Raw genomic sequence first — 18,073 nt, 5'->3', positions numbered from 1 at the left:
TGCAAAAAAAAGACAATGTAACATTAAGTACATTCAGAACTTCATGGTTAAGCTGCATTTAATTGTACACACATACTCACACAGAATTTTAACAAACCTACAGGAATTTTCCTTTTTAAATTCTGCTATGTGAGAGGAACACTTCAGCTTACTCTAATACAGTCTTTAAAAGTAATTGCACTTTGAGGTTTTGTTTTTTTTCATGCAGGACACTTAATATTCTCAGTTACACAACATAGAACCTGTGCTGTGTGAATGATACGTATTACACAGTCATTTCTCCTATGACTGTGTATTTTAAAATTAAAAGTATGTGCAGTGATAAGAAGAAACTTTTGCAGTGTGTAAATACATTTTTTTAAAAAAAGAACTTTCCTTTTTCAGTAAAACAGTGCTTGCTTGCTAGATACTGTTCAAATGAGGGAGGTGTTTACATCACTTCAAATGCCAGTGATCCTGAGGTAGTCTTTGACTTGAACCTTGTCTTTTAAATATACCAAGTGCATTTATCCATCAGTCCTTTATATATTGGTTCAGAGGTCTATGATAAATTGTTTTATAACCTGCTACAGTAAGCATCATCAGCCTTAAATGAAGAAGCTGTTCAACAGATAGCAGAACAGCTTTTTTTCCATAACAGTTACCATAAAGGGAATGGAATATATACGGACACTTAAATATATCCCATCTGAATACACAGGTAGAGAATGTGTTGCTGTATGTTTCTAGGATGCATTTTAGTAGATAGGGATCTGGCTGTATCTGAAAAGCATTTCTGAGCTAGACTGCAAATTGTCTTTCAGTCCTACCTGTCTGGATTTAGGTTCTCACTGAGCTGATCTAAGATTACATTAATTCCAGAACTGTGTTATGAAGAATAAATGAATTAGAACAGCTCTAAGTTATTTGAATGATACAAATAAATTCATAACTAGTCATCATTATTTCAGTATCCTGTGAAGCCTAATGCATGATTTATCCCAGTGAAGTGATGCACACTGCTTGTAAAAATGTTTCAGAACCTAAATTTACTTTTCTTATTTGGTTTGGGTTTTTTCTAGAAGTCATTTTGTAGAGAGGTCCAGCTTTTTTATACATTCACTTTTGAAATACGTCTAGTACTATTAGAAAGCAGCAGCATGGACATAGTGAGGCTAATAAAACCTGAGAGAAAATCTGTTTATATAAAAGGCTCTTGCATACTCACATTTTTTTGTCCTAAACAAGGCAGTTTTTTTTTAATTTTTGCCTTTTCTGTAATTGACTTCCATGATCTTTTGCTTGGTTGTCTTAATGTACATTCAAATATGGTCCTAGAATCTTAAAAACAGTAGTTTTAATTCATTGTGATATTGCAAGAAAATATTTAAATTTTACCTTAATTTCACTTTCTAAGTTTATAATTAACCTTGTTGTTAAAAACTCCATGTGTACTGAAGCAAGCAGTCTTAAGATATGCACATATTGTTTCAGTTCTTCCTTGTCAAGCTGTATTTCAGGCACCATATATGTAGAAAAAATGGGAAATTGCTGAAAAAAGACCTCAGATAGAAAGGCAAAATAATGAGTAACCTCTGTGTGTGTGCATCTCGTAGTCTCTGATTAATTTAGAAAACAAGGCAAAAAAGGGAAGGGTAGAAATGGGGATGATGCAAAAATTCTGCTCTTTTGACAGCTTGTACTGAAGACCTCAAGAGTTTCTTTAGTTAGTGAAAACCAAATAAGTTTTTATTGTGGAAATAAATACAAAATCAGAGATTCTTTTAATGTTGGTTTTAAGTTTTATGCCCCAGCTTCCCTGTCAGTAAGCACTGTGCCCGTTAGCACCATGAGTAGGCATAAGCCCAGCACAATGCTTAAGCTGAGTGACTAGATGTAATTTTTTATTTATTTTTTTTAATGTAGCTACCACAAGTGTGTAAAAGCAGAAGCAGGACCTTTGGAGAAAGCGTGGCAAAGGGGAAAGGCTTTAGAGGCAGATTTTAGAAGACCAGAGAGACATCAGGGCACAGCAATGCAGAAAGAGAGAAAAATATTTGCTTGTCATTCTTTTTGTCTTAATTTATGTCTCTGTTTCACAAGGACATCATTTCAGGTCTGTGAAAAGCTCTGTTGTGTCAGTAGTACTGATTCTTCCCCAGGAAATAATTTCAGGGACCAAGCCTCCAGAGATACACTGAGGAAACAGTATTTTTCTTCTGTGGTTTCGTGTCAGTGTTATTTTTTATTATGGAGCATCACGTATATGTGTGTATATTTAATGTGTAGGATAATAGTGCCATATTTTACTTGTGCAAAGTGTTCAGCAGTGTCCCACACAACATTCTAGTCTCTAAATTGGAAAGATACGGATTGAATGGATGGACCACTCGGTGGATGAGGAATTGTCTGGATGGTCACACTCAAAGGTCAAAGAGTTGATGTCTGAATGGAGACCAGTGCCAGGTTGCATTCCTCAAGGGCCAGTTCTGGTACCAGTGCTGTTTTAGTATCTTTGTCAGAGACATGGAGTTTAGTGCATCTCAGCAAGTTTTCTAACATCAGTCTATGTGGTGCAGTCAACATGCTAGAGGGAATAGATGCCATCCAGAGAGACCTGAGAGGTGGGTCCATGCCAGCCTCATGGTGTTCAACAATGCCAAGTGCAAGGCCCTGCACATGAGTTGGGGCATAATTACAGGTTAGCTGGAGAATGGATTGAGAAAAGCCCTGAGAAAAGGAGTTGGGGGTGTTGGTTGCTGAAAAGCTGGACATGAGCCAGCAATGTGTGCTTGCAGCCCAGAAACCCAACTGTGTCTGGTGCTGCATTAAAAGCGTGGCCAGCAGGATGTGGCAGGCAACAGTGTCCCATGCTCTACTCCACTCTTGTGCAGCCCTGTCTAGAGCACTGTCTCCAGTTTTGGAGCCCCTCACACAGGAAGGACTTGGAACAGTTGGAGCAAGTCCAGAGGAGGGTCACAAAGATGATCAGAGGGCTGGAGCAGCTCTCCTATGAAGACAGACTGAGAGAGTGGGTGTTGTTCAGCCTGGAGAAGAGAGGGCTCTGGGGAGACCTTAGAGTGGCCTTCCAGCACCAGAAGGGGCTGACAAGAAATCTGGAGAGAGACATTTTAGAAGGGCATGTAGAAATAGTGATAGGGGCAATGATGGGTAGATTTAGGTTAGACATGAGGAAGTAATTTTTTAGTGTGAAGGTGAAGAGACACTGGCACAGGTTGCCCAGAGAAGTTGTGGATGTCTGGTCCCTGGAAGTGTTCAGGGCCAGGTTGGATGGGGGCTTTGAGCAGTGTGATTCTAGTGGGAGGAGGCAGAGTAGTTCAATCCTCCTCCCATGGCAGAGGAGTTCAGTCTAGATGATCTAGGTTCCTCCCAACCCAAACCGTTCTATGATTCTGTTATCCTGTTTCTATGGACGCATTTTGGGAAAACTGGAGCTCTTTTGTCTTTGTCACTAAGGAAGTTTATTTTTTTAGTTTGCTTTGCTGTTGTTGATTTCTAGTTCTTTATACAACTTGAAAATCAAAACCAACTGTTTCATTTTGCTATTTAAAATGTTTAGGTGGTCTGCTACACCAGGTCAGAGAATGTTTGTAAGTAATGCACTGGTCACCTCTATAATCAAGACATTACTGATAGACATCTGGGGCAAGAGAAAATCATGTCTTTTTTCAACAGGTGACTGAACTTTATGTTTTATGGTCTTTACAGGTAGATGATGAAATAAAGATACAGAGACAGAGATGAAGAATCACCAGCTGAAATGAGTAAACAAGAGGCTGATGTTCTGCGGTGCTGGAGATGTAGAAAATACATAGCAAATTCTGTTTGCCTTGCAAAATGTCATGGAAAAGAGCCATCTGAAGTAAGTATAACATCTGAAGGAAGTCTGTAACTCTTTCTAGTGCTGTTGATTTTAAAGAAAGGAGAAGTGTTAGACTTGCCCTCATTTGGTAATTAATCTCCTGTGAAGATAAGTACTAAAATAATGGATGATTCTGTAGACAGCAAGAAGTAATGAAGCCAAGTAGGCAGTGGTCACCTTTATGTTCTGTGATAACATAAAGGCTGATGCTCATGATACATTTTACTAAAAGCTTGTGCAGAGGGTGTAGTGCTACTATTTTTCATGTAAAAATGGGTTCTATTTTTGAGAGTTTTAAAGCAACTGGGTTTTTTGTTTGTTTTGTTTTAATACCTCTTAGCAGATAATAAGATAATAAAATAAACAAAAAGATAACTTTTTGTTTCTAAGGTATATTTTAAATACCTCAGAGATACTGACTTCACTTTGGTAGTTAACTGTGTGTCAGATCTTCCTGCATCGGAAACTTTTGCTCTTCATTTTGAAAAAGTGGGAGACAGCTGAAATTAAAATAGTTCATGAAAATAGTTCAGAATAGCCTCCCTGAGAGCGTGCATGCCCTGCTAGGCTAATATACCACGTAGTAATTTACATAATATTTATTAAAATAAACAGAAGAATAATAATGCATAATAAAACAGTAATGACAAGTAGTATTCATAGTTAGAGTCTTTCCAGATACACCAAGAGCACTGTGAGTACATCTTATGATCTTCAGTCAAAGGAAAAAAGCAAACAGATGGGAAGGTGGTGTTCCTTTTTATTAATGCACTAGAAGTGCAACAAGTAGTGAAAAGGAAGAGGTATCTTTGCCCATTTCCCCTGGTGGAGCACTTAGTTGTCACTGGAGGACCACCCTGCAGAAGATTTAAGTGGGTCCTTCCTTAATTATGTAAATAGCAGATAAAAGAATGTAATTTAGCACTACTACTGGAGGCATTGGATGACAAAGATTGTCTGATCTTAATTAACTGATTAATTAATGTTTGATCTGACTTAAGTCCAAGTGAAGTACAGGTACTCTCCACAGATAGGAGGAAAACAGTAGCATAGATGTTGCAAACAGATGAAATCTATCTGTCCATTGTTGTTACTTGGAGAATTTTTTAAAGCTCCTGTTTTCTGCATATAGCCCCACTTTTGATTTTCAGCATAATGAAACTTCCATTCTTTTGAATTTCTTAACATATAATAGTAAGTAATTTTCCACATTCATAAACTGTAACAACTGATGTTAAGACTTTAACACCCACCAGAGTTTCCCTATATTTTTAGCCATCTTTATAAATTTACTGACATTCTAAACCATGTTAAAAGAGTTAATTACACTTGTATCACTTCTGTGCTAAAAGTTAGGTATGTATTTTCTTCTATTTTATTATCAGTGAAATGTTACAGTTTTTTAGAATTTTGTTTAATCTTTCCTTGTTCACGTCATTGCTGTAAAGCCTCCAAGTGTCTAAGAGTCCCTGGATTCTCTGATAGTTATTCTAACAAGCATTAGAAAATTAATTTTAAAAAATTAATTTAGTGGCATAGTTGTGCAGTATTGAATACAATCTTCATATGAATAGAATTTAATTTTTTCTGTCTTTACTGGAACATGGTGCCAGATGATTTTGCTTCTGAAATCAGTTTCCAGAAATACTTGGAAGTGCAGCAATTGCTTACTTTCTGTTCTTGCAAATGAAACAAAACCACCTCCAAATGTCTTCATATCCACAGTGGAGGCTGTCCTTAAATACAGAAATAGAAAATTATTGACAGCTTCTACCTAGTTTTAAAGAATGCATCAATGTCTTTGAGTTTTATCATTTGTTAGTAAAATATTTACTGAATTTGGGAAGCTGACTTCTGGCTATATTCAAACAACAAAAAAAGCTTACATAAATATTGCATATCAATACAATATGTATTTTTTTTTAATAGACATCACAACCTTCATCTGCTGCTCCTGAGTCTTGCAACATATGGCATGTGAACTTAGAAGCCATTCCAGAGTGGGCAAAATGTGTCATTGAAAAGGTAGATCTCTTTTTGTTTGCATCTTTATCATTCAAATTGTGAAATAAGTAGGGGGGTACAAATTTCAAGAGCAGCTCTCTGCTTAGGTATTTGTACGTTACAGGGACCTTCTAACAGGGAATTTTTCTCAAAAACTTCTGTCATTGCCCTTGACAGAAGCTTTTTCCTCTCTTAAAGACGATTGGCTTTTTTAATGTATGCCCAAAACCTGCATGTGATAAATTTTGCTCTTGTACATTTATAGTTGAATGTACTTCTATTTGTCCAAGTAACTGTCATATGCACCTCTTTGTATTTTGTCAGTTTTTAAAATTATATTCATTATCTAGGTGTGGGGCTCTGATTCATCTTGATCATTGTATCTCTCAGTGCTAACACACATGCTGACAGAGAAGCATGTTTTTCCATAAAACTGTACTGGGATTTTGTTGAGAGATCAGTTGTTGGAATATGATGTGATATCTTTTGAATTCCACATGCTATTATGTCATATGAGAAGGAAGCAGGTACCTTCCTGCACACTGTATGGTCCAATAACAAGCCAGTGTCACTGCATTTGACTCTTTTAACTGCCTACTTGAAATTACAAACTATCTTATAACTTTCCTGTTGTACTTATTGCTTCAGTTGAGTATTTAAGTTATGCTAGTTCTAGAAGTTAGTGTTGCACAGACGCAGCAAGCAGAAGTAGTGATTTTCATTCTCCCTTCAGGCTTTCTCTGATGAGTGTTTGATTCTGAAAGGCAAATTATGTCTGCATTTCTTTCTGCGTAGAGTTCAGTATCTAAGTTTTACTATATTGTAAGTAACTTCTGATCTGAGCAAATCCATGCTGAAAATTATACACAAACAAAAAATTGTTATGACTGTAAAACTAAGCACTCAAAAATTAAGAAAATTAAAATAATCTTCTTTCATTGTTTTGCTCTATGTTGTATTTTATTAAACATTAATTAAGCTCTCTTTAAAATTAATTATCTCTTATACTTGAATAAGATGTGACAGAATACTGTAGCTATCTTAGAACATTGATCTTGGGCATGTGTGTGAATATTAAGGATAATGATGTATTCCCCCACTTTACAGAATTGCTTAATCTTCAATGTCTGACCATAAGGATGGAGTTTTTTAGAGTACTTTGTATGTCTTATTATTTCAGTAAAATGGGATTCACTACAAATACTAATATTATTCTTCTCACTACTAGCTGTAAATGCCTGCCTTCTGCACTTGAAAGCCTAGAGGATCAGGCTAGAGACCTGGGAAATACAAAGCCCCTATACTGCTCAGAAAAGGCTTAACATATTTGCTCAAGAGTGCAGAGGAGCAGTGCTCCACTGATAGCAGAGCAAGAGAATGGAATTCTCTGTGAACACCTTCAGTATCTTAGCATTCATTTGGTCCTTTAGTAGCCTGGAAACTCTTGCTTCATTCACTTCTGACTTTGCTGGAAAGATTGCTTGGGCTAGTGGATAAGTGTGTGGATTTTGTAAACAATTTTGGCTCCTCCTGGGCTCTGAATAATTTTGTGTTCCTCTGTTACTTTCTTCTGTATGACTCCTGAATCAAAGGCTAAATCATTTTATGTAAGCACAAAGTCTATTTGCAGGCTGTAGAAACCCATTGCTTCCCAGCCAGTTCTCAGTTCTTTTCAATCTCATTGAATTTTATATACACATCAGTACATAAATAATTTTCAGTAATTCTAAATAGCTAGTGTGCCTAGCAAACTTTTTTTTGATCTGCATTTTCTTTTACCTATCACTTATCACTTGTTTTAGCTTCTTTTGCTAACCCTTCCCATTTTTTCCCCTTTATGTAGTCCATAATTAAACATATGTACCCTCAGCAACTTGGCAGATCTTGCTGATTTTCCCCCTACCACCTCCTCCACTACTAGGCTGTTAGTTCTTTTACTGACTCAATGCTTCCACAGCCCATTGCCAAACTCATGCTAAGTAAGTCCTGGACTCCCTTGTACTGCCCCTCATCTCTCTGTGCACACAGGACATAGAAATTACTTCCCTGCTGTCTCTTGCATTCCCATTTTTGCTAGGCTCTTAGCCTAATCCTCATGAATCATTCCTCTTCTACACTTTACTGTTCCAGAGTGCCTGAGTGCCAGAAAAACTCACCAAAGGCACTCAGAAGTACTTTTCCCGGAATTTTAGTGTGTAGCCCATGGTATCTGGGAAATGGAGTGTGGGAGACTTACAGTAAATCTCTGACCCAGCTTATTTCTTTGTGAGTAGCATATGCACTGGTTTGTACTGAGCATGGTCAAGAAATTTTCAGGGATTTGGGCATATGTAAACTGAGAAATTTAATTTCTGAATTAAAAATATGTCCTGATTTAAATAGATTCCTTAAGTGCAACGAAAGGCACTTTTTTGATATTTTGTAAAATTTTGAGGTTTCAACCCACAAGGCAGGAGTAAGTTTCTCAGAGAAGTATTCCCAGAAGTTTTTCTGGCATTGCATGTGAAAAATAACCTTTTTTTCCAGCACAAGCTTTATTTCTGAAACTACAAAATCGTTTTTACTGAAACTTTCATTCAGACTACCATCAGTCATGGAATCATCTTTTCAGGCTACTTTGAAAGACATTTGCAAATGAAAGCAATACTTAACTAAAAATGTTGGACAGCTTCTATATTCATGGCTCAGCCCCACTTCAGGCACACCAATGAGTAATATGTGATTGGAGTTGATAATGTTCTCATCTGGACTTCTATCCTGCATACACTTGCATAACCTTAACACTTAAAAATACTTCTGCTGAAAGACAAACACAGTTACTGAAAATAATAACTGTGCAAATATGTAGAAGGTTATAGATATTTGATACATATTTTCTCACGAAAAGTGCCTTTAGAATTTAAATGAAATTAATAGAATGACGAGAAATTAAAATAATGGCCTCCTTAGAATATAAAGGATTTGTTATGGTATCTACACACAGATTGTGTTATAATACTTCACACCTCAAAATACAAGCACCATTTCAAGCTTTCATGGGGTAAGCAAAATGAAAAGCTGTATTGTCTTTGTAAGAATACTCCTGTCACTGTATTTAGTATGCAAGAAATGTATCAGCACTCAGAAGACTCGGCTGAGAAACTGTGCTTGCCAATTGCAGATTAACATGGTAAATTGATTTTCTCTATGACAGCATTTCTCTAATGCTTTCATTAGTATTGCAGCATTATCCTGTCTGTGGACAAATTTTAAACATAGTGCAGAGCCCCTACATTTTGAAATGTATTTTCTAGGTTTCTTAGAATTAATTATCACTGCAGCAAGAAAAGTTTTGACCAGAATGTTATTTAGGGTGGTTTTTCTTTCTGCTGTGAAGTTTTTTTCTATTGTGTCTGAAAAACAAGCCCTTTTATTAGTGGAGAAAAGTAAATCCAGTAATGATTTCTTGGTCATTCATTTACAATGAATGTGGTGGGTGATTTTTTTCTTTTCTTCTTAATAGGCACAGTGGACAATTGGAAAACTGCACTGTCCATTCTGTGAGGCTCGTTTAGGGGGCTTTAACTTTGTTTGCAACACAAAATGTTCCTGTGGACAGTTAGTAAATATACATTTCTGTAAAAGTCGGACGGACTATCAGCCAGCTTTCTGTGTTAGCTTGGCAAAATCATCAGGAAAACAGTTATCTGTGCTCCAGATTAAATCTGGTTTTATCAAGGATACCTGCCATGAAGTGGTGAATGCAACTTTGGAAATCAGAAATCAAGGGCTTTTGTACATGGCCAGAAATAATAGCAGTACTGAAAGATTAACAGAAGCACTTTGTCTAGAAGTAAGAGCTCCCAGATTTGAGAGGAAAAGTAATAAACTTCCCTTAAAGGCATTAAGTCAGAAAACAAGTATTTCTGCCTCCTCTCCTATGAATGATGCATGCACTATGAAACCTTGTCACAGAAGATCACATAGTTTGGATTTAAATATCAGAGAGAGACTGGTTTTGTCACCTGCCTTAAATGAAGCTTGCAATATGGGAACAGTTTACTATGGCCAAAATCAAAGTCCTCTTTACACAAAAAGCAGCTTGAAATTAGACTCCAGTAGGAGGCATGGTAATTGTTTTCAGGACCTATATAGTTCCAGTGCTGACAAACTACAAAAAAAGTTTCAAGTTACTTCCTTTACTACATTTCTACATAGAGAAAGAGGAAATGTGGGTGATTTTGAAGCTACTGGACAGTCTTCTGGGAGTGCCATTGCTGATGGATCAACTTTTGTAATGAATGTTTCTTCACCTGCTGTAGAAGAGGAACAATGCATCACACCTCTTTGTCTTGTGCAGACTTCAAGTATTTCCTTCAACAAACAGCTGAGTAAGAGAGAAAGAAACAAGTTGAAAAGCTTGAGGAGAAAACAAAGAAGGCGAGAACAGTGGATGGAGAAGCAAGTAAGTGTTTAAAATTAATTTTTCTACCTTTTTTGTACAGTTTGGCTTTCTGAACTCTTTTGGAGCTCTCTTCATACTGGTTTAACTGGAGTCAGGCATTCTGCAAACAAGGATTTAGGACCTCTTTCTACATGCATTTTTTCTAATTTAACCAAGTACTTTTCTTCTGTGTAAAACCAAACCTTGATGGATATATACTACTGTTTTCTGTTTTGTTGGTTTGTGATACAATAATAAAGTAAGTAAGAAAAGACAATAAAATATTATCAGTGTAATTAAAGGAAAAACTGAAAGTTCAAATCTTCTAAATGAGAAACCCTAGAATTTTAGGATTTCCTAGCTTTTAACTAATAGAATTTTGACTTAAATTTTCAGTTAAGAAAAGTTTACATTTTAAAAAGTGTGTGCATATATTAGTTGTTGTAAGTAAAATATTTTTTCTTTGAGTAAAGAATTTATGTTGCTACTTAAAATGTTTGTCATAGGAGGTAGATACTAATCTAACAGGGATGTTATCTGTTCTTATCAGTTATGCAACCACAGTTTCCTTCTTCAAACCATCTAAAGTAGAACAGAATAAAAGACCATAGATGGTAATGCAATTTTTGTTGGGGGAAGGGGAAGAGAAAGGCCAGGAATAGATCTTCATAATACAGGTTTTGTTGGCTCTGAAATTCAGTAGAAAGACTAAGTAAATTTGTCATAATAAAATTCTTGCCTCAAAGTGATGTAGAATATTTGAATGGACCTACTTCTCATACTCTGTGTCAAGCAGCAAATATGGCTAGTGAAGGTGTGTTTCCCATGGCTGTGGTATCTTTCCAGGAAAATGTGGATGTAGGAAACTGTATCCTCTGGCATGTGGCAGAAGGGGGTGCTCCTCTGCCATTTACTCCTTTTTGTGACTGCTTTTCTCTCATGTGCCAGTATAGGTACCCTCACCTTTCTTGAGGCATCTTCACCTTACTTGCACGTTCCACTTGCCGTATTTTTTCTTAAGGGCCCTGACACCCTTTCTTGTAAAAATGTGCACTTTGTTACTATGGTATTTATAGTAGGAAGCTGATCTATGGTACTTTGTAACTATGGTTTCCAACATACTTGAAATCTGTAATCAGATAGTAAAACTTCACAAAGAGAAAAAAGTATAAAACTCTTGGAGGCTGGAGTGAAAGAGTTTTAGTCAAGTTAGAATGGTCTGTTTTTCACTTAAGTGCTCTTTTAAGTAGTACTTCACTGCAGAAAAGCCCTGATGTGAACTGGATCTCTTCTAAGCTCTCTCTGTTGAAGGTGTGCATCTCGTTTTTATCTCTAATTAAAGCTTTTTCAAAGAGAACAGACTTGTTCAGACTTCAGAATTTCTTTGTAGATACATAGGCTGCTTTGAGTTTATTTTGTAATGCGATAACTTTATCTGTCAAATGTTTTTTCTGCCTTGCAATAAGCCAAAATGTGTCCGTAAACATCATGTTGTGGCAGAACGCACTCTTTTTATGAAGTTGGAGTGCATAAACCTTGGATTGTATATAGAAGCAGTCCTGTGAGCTCCTGACCTGCACTAGCCCTGCAGCCTACCCCAGTGCAGGCTCTGTGGTGGGCTGAGCTGGCCTGATGCCAGCAGAGCAACCCAAGCCTCCCAGGGACAGCTCTTAAAGGCTGTGAGGAGAATACTTGCACATAATTTGTGTGTGTACTTGCATGTATGGGGTATGATAAAAACTACTTGAATTTTTATTAACAATATTGCCAGTATTAACAAGGATTTTCATTGTTGCTGTTGCTGAAGTACTTCTGTTAAAAATTTCCTTTTGTGTGTATCTTGTTATATATTTGCATTGTTTACTGATATCTGAAGCTCACAATCATTTTCTGAAAGATCATGGGCAGAAATATCATTTGTGGTTCCTCCAGCCTTTTAATTTCTCTTCACAGCCTTTTCACATAGAGGAAGACTATGCAGTGAGCTTCAAAACTTCAGTGTCTTCTTGAAACTGATCCTCATCCATCAGTAAAAATATTATCGGTCTCTTTTTTTCATCTTGACACATCACCAGTCCTTTTTTAAACTCTCTTTTAAAACTTGGAAGTTTTGTCTTACAAACTCATGGTCAGTTCCCCAGAACTGAGTTTGCTTTCATGCGCCTTTTGTTAATCTGAACACAGGATAACAGATGGGTGAGATACAGCATTGTTTAACCACACTATCAGGTGTTGTTTTCTTGCCCTGCAGCTCTGAGTTTTCAAGTCCACACTCATGTTCTCTAGCAATTGACAGTCTTGTAGGAAAGGTGCTAGGCTTCAAAGGATTAACTTGTGACCTTAGTTCACGTATTCAGTGTTTGTCTTTTTTCATGGGTATTGGTTCATAGTTTTTTCTTTCACTGTCATATTTGCATGTAAACTGTAAATCCTTCAGATGCAATCATTCATGCAGGCAGTATAGAAAAGTCTGAGCGTAGCAAATGTCTATGAGCTGTTGTGCAATATGTGCCCACCTTGCAAAGCAGAGGATCATCTGCTACCTCGTGTGTCTGGCCACCTTTGATAGTTACTGTGCTAAGAAGTGGCAGTGCTTTTCACTGACCTTTGTCTGCTTTCCAGCATCATTAGTAACGTGTGGCTTTTCTGAAGAGAGACACACAAGGTCTCAAAATTCAGCCACTTCTACCTGAAAGATTACTGTTGTATTGGTAATGCTATAACCCTGACAATCAACAGCTGGGGTAATATGCCATGCCACAGATAAGATCCTGATCCTTCCTCACAGATGTTATATCTTGCTGGACAAGAGCAACACAGAGAAGAAACTAAGCCCAGTGAAGTGAGTTTGGTATTTTGTCAGTGACTGTCTGCCAAAAGAGGTCTTTTTAAATAAGTAAGTTAGGGTTTGTTTGTGCTGTTCCAAGGTCAAATACTCATTGCTGTTCCAAGAAAATGCTGGTGAACAGCCTATACATATGGAAATACTGTATCCTCTTAACTTGTATAAACAGTTATTATTAGAAATCATTGTTCTAATTTTTCTAGAAGCCCACAGACAAATTGGATCATAACAATTCATGAGGCTTGCTGTCCCTCAGCTAAGAAAGGCAATGACCTGTTTGTGCAGGTAGGTTGCAGTGGTGTGCCACTAAGTTTATCCCACAATATTAGCATAGGTTCTTATTACACATCATGAAGAGCAGACTGAATTGCAGTTATATAAGATGACTCATGGCAGATGAAAATCCAAATTCAACAATAGTATGAACAAGAATTTAAGAGTACTTTCATATTTCTGAGATTTACTGTGTGTTACCAAAAGGACCCTATTATATACCCAGAGAGGAGTTGAAGATGAGATTTTAGACATTGAAGAATATACTATTATAAATTTTACGGATTTTTTTTGTGCCCTAAGCCTGTAGTCCTTCACTTCCATAAATTGTTACTGATTTAGCAACTAAGAATTTGTGTAGGCTTTATATTTCTAATTGGTTTTCATGGTACTAAAATCTCTGAATGCACATAAACTTAGGTAAATTAAATTCTGCTTGCATGGAGATTTAAGTAGAATGCAGGGCTTGGTTCTTCAGATTAAAAAAAAATATTTTTGTTCAGGAAAACAGAAGCTACTAACTCTTGGGAGAGTTAAAGCTCTCTATCTTTTCTTCAAATAACTATTTTTTTATGCTTTGTAGTGGTCAGTGTGTCTCTAAGTGTTTCTCATCCACAACATTTCTTTACATTTTACTATATCCACTTCCAAGCATTTTTTTCATGTTTATATTTGGGAGAAAATAATCCTTTTTTCTTTATATTTCTTCAACTTTACTATTTTAAGTAAAACTATAGGCAGTCACTGAGAAGTATAAGTTATTGTACACATGAAAAGGTTCCAGACAAACAGAATAGAACAGAATAGATTTCATATAAACTTGCTGTTTCTGAAGTTGCTTATCAGTGACTGTAGTAGGAAATGGAAAAACTAAAGTTGCAAAGTACTGAAATAATTATATGAAGTACTGCAAAATACATTCCAGAATTATATGCAAGGAAAGAGAGCATCTACTGTTACAGCTGAAGAAGTTGGCAGTCTGTTGGGCATATGAAAGTCTTTTTCTTATCCAAAGTACAATCTTCTACCTGTAAGTTAAAATCTGTAGAATCAAAAAAATATTTGATACTGTGAACATGTACTCACAGAAATATATCATTTTATGCTTCTCCCAGCTTCTAATGGCATTATCTATTTCATTTATAGCTTGTTCAGTAGCTTTTAAAAGTCATTTTTAGTTTTATGATTTAGACTTTTTGCTAAAGTGCAATGCTAATACAGATTCTGAAGCAAAATGGAAGTAATTAGCAAGTAGCTTGAGAGCTGAAATGTGATCTTAGCTAAGGGATACTGAGAGGAAGCAACTGGTGAAGGAAGATAGTTCTTTAACTCTTCCACAAATGCAAGAATTTGAATTCAGAGTTTGGTAAAAGCTGTATAAAAAATGGAAATGTAAAAAAAAAAAAAAAAATTAAAAAGGGGTAAGGAAAAGAAGTTCTGTTGGCTATCTCAGCTTCCATTTTCAGATTAAAATTTATATGTCAAGAAGAGGAGAGATAGTACATGGCTACTCTGAAATGCACTTTACTGGAGGAACAAAACTTCAACTATGTGCTTTCTTGTAATACTAGTTTCCATGCAAAACAGTCTGTGGTTTAAGAAAATAAGCCATAGGCAGCTATTTTATTCATAGGAAATGGAGCAAAGAATTTTCACTAAATCATGAAGAAGTACTTGACTACAGACATTTTGAAGGAAGAAAAAACATTAAATAGTGAAAGAAACATTGAAATGTGGAGTGTTCCATTCAGTGGGCTTTCTGAATTGGAAAGAGTTGATGACTTTGGAACATGCTGACTATATTCCAATTGGATATAGCAGGAACTTTGTTGAGAAAAAAACCAAAAACAAAACTAAAAACAAACAAAAACAAACCACCAACAAAACAAACAAAACCAAACAGAACAACAAAAAAAACCACCAAACCAAATGCATGAATGATTAGAATGAAAAACTACACCTGAGATTTTGGAAATAGGTAAAAACTGAGTGCCAATCGTTCATAAAGAGACAAACTTTATTCCTTATTCTTTGATCTCACTGTTATTTACCCTCTTTGTTCATTTCAGCCACAATTTTGTGGTGCAGTTTGACCTTCAAATAACTGCTCATATTTAGGATATTCTTAAAAGGTAACCATAGGAGTGCTCTAATGTGGGAAATGCTTAATGTGAACTCTGCAAAGGGAAAAACTACCAGGCAAAACCTGTAGAAATCACACCCCATGGTAGCAGGCCTGACACCATTGGTACATCCAGAAGCAGCACGTCCTAGATAGGGCCTGCTGTTCTTCACTCAATTTTCAGATTGTCTCATACTTAACAAATATACTTAAATTATCATACCTATTAAAATAACAGAGACTCAGTCTTGCACATCACAATATTCAATACTGTGAAGTATATTCTACTGTTAGCAGCAGAGTTGGCAGATTTTCTGAGGTTTAAAAAAATACTTGTTTAAATGACAACATGGGAAAAGTAGGATTCTAGAAAAGCAAAGAGAAAAAATGTAGCATTGCATGTGGACATTTGTCTATAGCTTTTATTATTTGCATTTTTCCAGGTGCTACACGCTTAACCTCACTTGCTACAAACCAGGCAAGTTTGTATGAAAAATATGTAAAGAAAGTGATGGAAAATTAGATACAGGCAAACCTGGTATTTCCTCTTGGCTGCATGATGACGTATCACGTACTGTTAAGTAGTACTCCCCTTGAAGTGGGTCCAAAGTCTGAAATGAGAATGCTAATCATGTTATAGTAAAGAGGAACACTGATATACTAGCAAACTGAATTTTGGTTTATGCATTAGAAGAAATGCTGAACAGGAACACAGTTCTTCCAGATGATCAAATCTCTTCTACAAGAAACTACTAAGCTGAAAATCAGAACACAGTTTTTGTAGTTGCTGTGGCAATATGTTGTTGTGTTCTTCTGCAGCACAGCAGAACAGACCACTCTGGTTTCTTAAAGTAAGCTGTTTTAGGAAGATAAAAATAATGCTTTAGAATTACTAATAGATGAATCTTTCTGGATTTAAATCTGTTAATCTATGGAATATATCCATATTTGGAATGATTAACCACTGTGTGAATGTCTATCTTTTGAATTTCTTTTGTTTTATGGATATCCCAGTTCCCTTTAAGTATAGGTGTACCATTGACAAGTGTGTTGAAACTATTTTTATGCAAATATGTGAACAGGACTGAATTTTAGAGAAATTTTTCTCTTGATTCTAACACAGATTTTATGCAGCCTTATAAATCTCAACAATTTCTTTGATTAGGTGAGATTCACACTATCCACCATGTCTTAAGTTTCTCTAGCTTGTGGAATTTTTGTGTTTAGTGTGAGATTTATTCAGAACAACCCAGTTGTTTTGTTTCAACAAAAATTTGTGTTGAAGTCAAAAGTTTTTATCAAAGCCAATAGCTCACTTTTCCTAATTTAGAGCCTGTTGGTGCCAAACACATCCTATATTGGATGTTCTTCTGGAACCTCACTAGGAGTTCAAGGTGCTGCTAGTTTGCAAGCTGGTCCTTTGAATGAGCCTATTAACCAAGCTGGAGTTTTGGCACAAGACAGGCCAGAAGGTGTGGTACTTCTGGTGTCCTGAATGGTGTGCTCTTTGTTTAGCCTAGCAACTTTGAACACCAGCCTGTCAGCATCCTGGACTAGTGCAGTGGATTTGTGACTGAACCAGAGCTTTTCAGGAATTATGTTTTGCTTTTTTCAACTGTGAGCAGCAAGTAAGGTGTATGACTCGCATGATGAATTTGCACGCTTCTTTGGTCAAAATAGTGACATAGTCAGAACCACATGGCAGTGCCAAAATATGCCAGTGTCTTTTTAGTTTAAATGATAGTGTGAGTAGGCAAGTTAGGAAGTGTTTTCATGTTACAGTGGGTGAAAAGGAATATGCACACAATTCTAGCCACAATTGTCAGCATCTTATCTCACCTGACTCCACACAGCCTGATTCAGGGCAGAAAAAAAGGCAAAAACTAAGTAGTTTCTTTGATTATTTTCCTGCCGCATCAGTTCATTGGATTCAGTAGATTGCTGCAGCCAGCATAAGAGTATAGTTGGAAATGTGTGTTTGGAAGTGAAGAAGTCATAGCCGATAGATGAGCTGGGCTGCATCATGGAAGCGTGGCTTTATACTTACTGTTTTTCCTAACAATTTTTTTCGTATTCTAACAGTCCTGCTAGAGAATATTCCAGTGTTTAAGTTTTGGTCATTTGCAGTCATACTGCTTCCTATCATCAAATCATCTTCACTTTAGGGGTGTTTCTTATGATGGTTTTAACAGTGTAATGACTGTCAGTGGAAATACATGAGACATTACCCAGAACTGATCTACTGTGAATTAATTTGAGGACTAGTATATAATCACGGTGTATTGATACCCTGGCTTTATAATTTGAACATAAAAATTGATTAATTTTTTTTTTCTTCATAAATTTAGTTTTTTGGTTTTGAAGCTTTTGTAGCCTTGCATATTTAATGAATTTAATAATCCATACTTAACTCATGAATTGTTCTAACTTAGCAAATGCATGGATAAAATGCTTTGCAGCAGAGTCAGGGAGTTTATATTTTGTAGCATTTTTCTACTGGTACGTCAGTCACTGGGTTTAGGGGTTCTATTGAGAAGAGCTACT

At 36.3% G+C, this 18,073-nt stretch overlaps 1 protein-coding gene across 1 annotated transcript in view; it reads left to right on the top strand.

Annotated features, from left to right (window-relative positions):
• The first annotated feature begins 3,716 nt into the window (after positions 1 to 3,716).
• RNF180 (ring finger protein 180) overlaps positions 3,717 to 18,073 on the top strand; it is a 61,209-nt gene continuing 46,852 nt past the window's right edge. The window contains exons 1-3 of the mRNA XM_071730860.1: positions 3,717 to 3,862; positions 5,792 to 5,887; positions 9,369 to 10,310. Coding sequence (XP_071586961.1) covers positions 3,761 to 3,862; positions 5,792 to 5,887; positions 9,369 to 10,310 — 1,140 coding nt within the window. The 5' untranslated portion in view covers positions 3,717 to 3,760. The remainder of the gene's footprint in view (positions 3,863 to 5,791; positions 5,888 to 9,368; positions 10,311 to 18,073) is intronic.

The sequence above is a fragment of the Heliangelus exortis genome, chromosome Z, assembly GCF_036169615.1.
Source record: "Heliangelus exortis chromosome Z, bHelExo1.hap1, whole genome shotgun sequence".
NCBI lineage: Eukaryota > Metazoa > Chordata > Aves > Apodiformes > Trochilidae > Heliangelus > Heliangelus exortis.
This window is presented reverse-complemented; position numbering and strand designations above follow the sequence as displayed.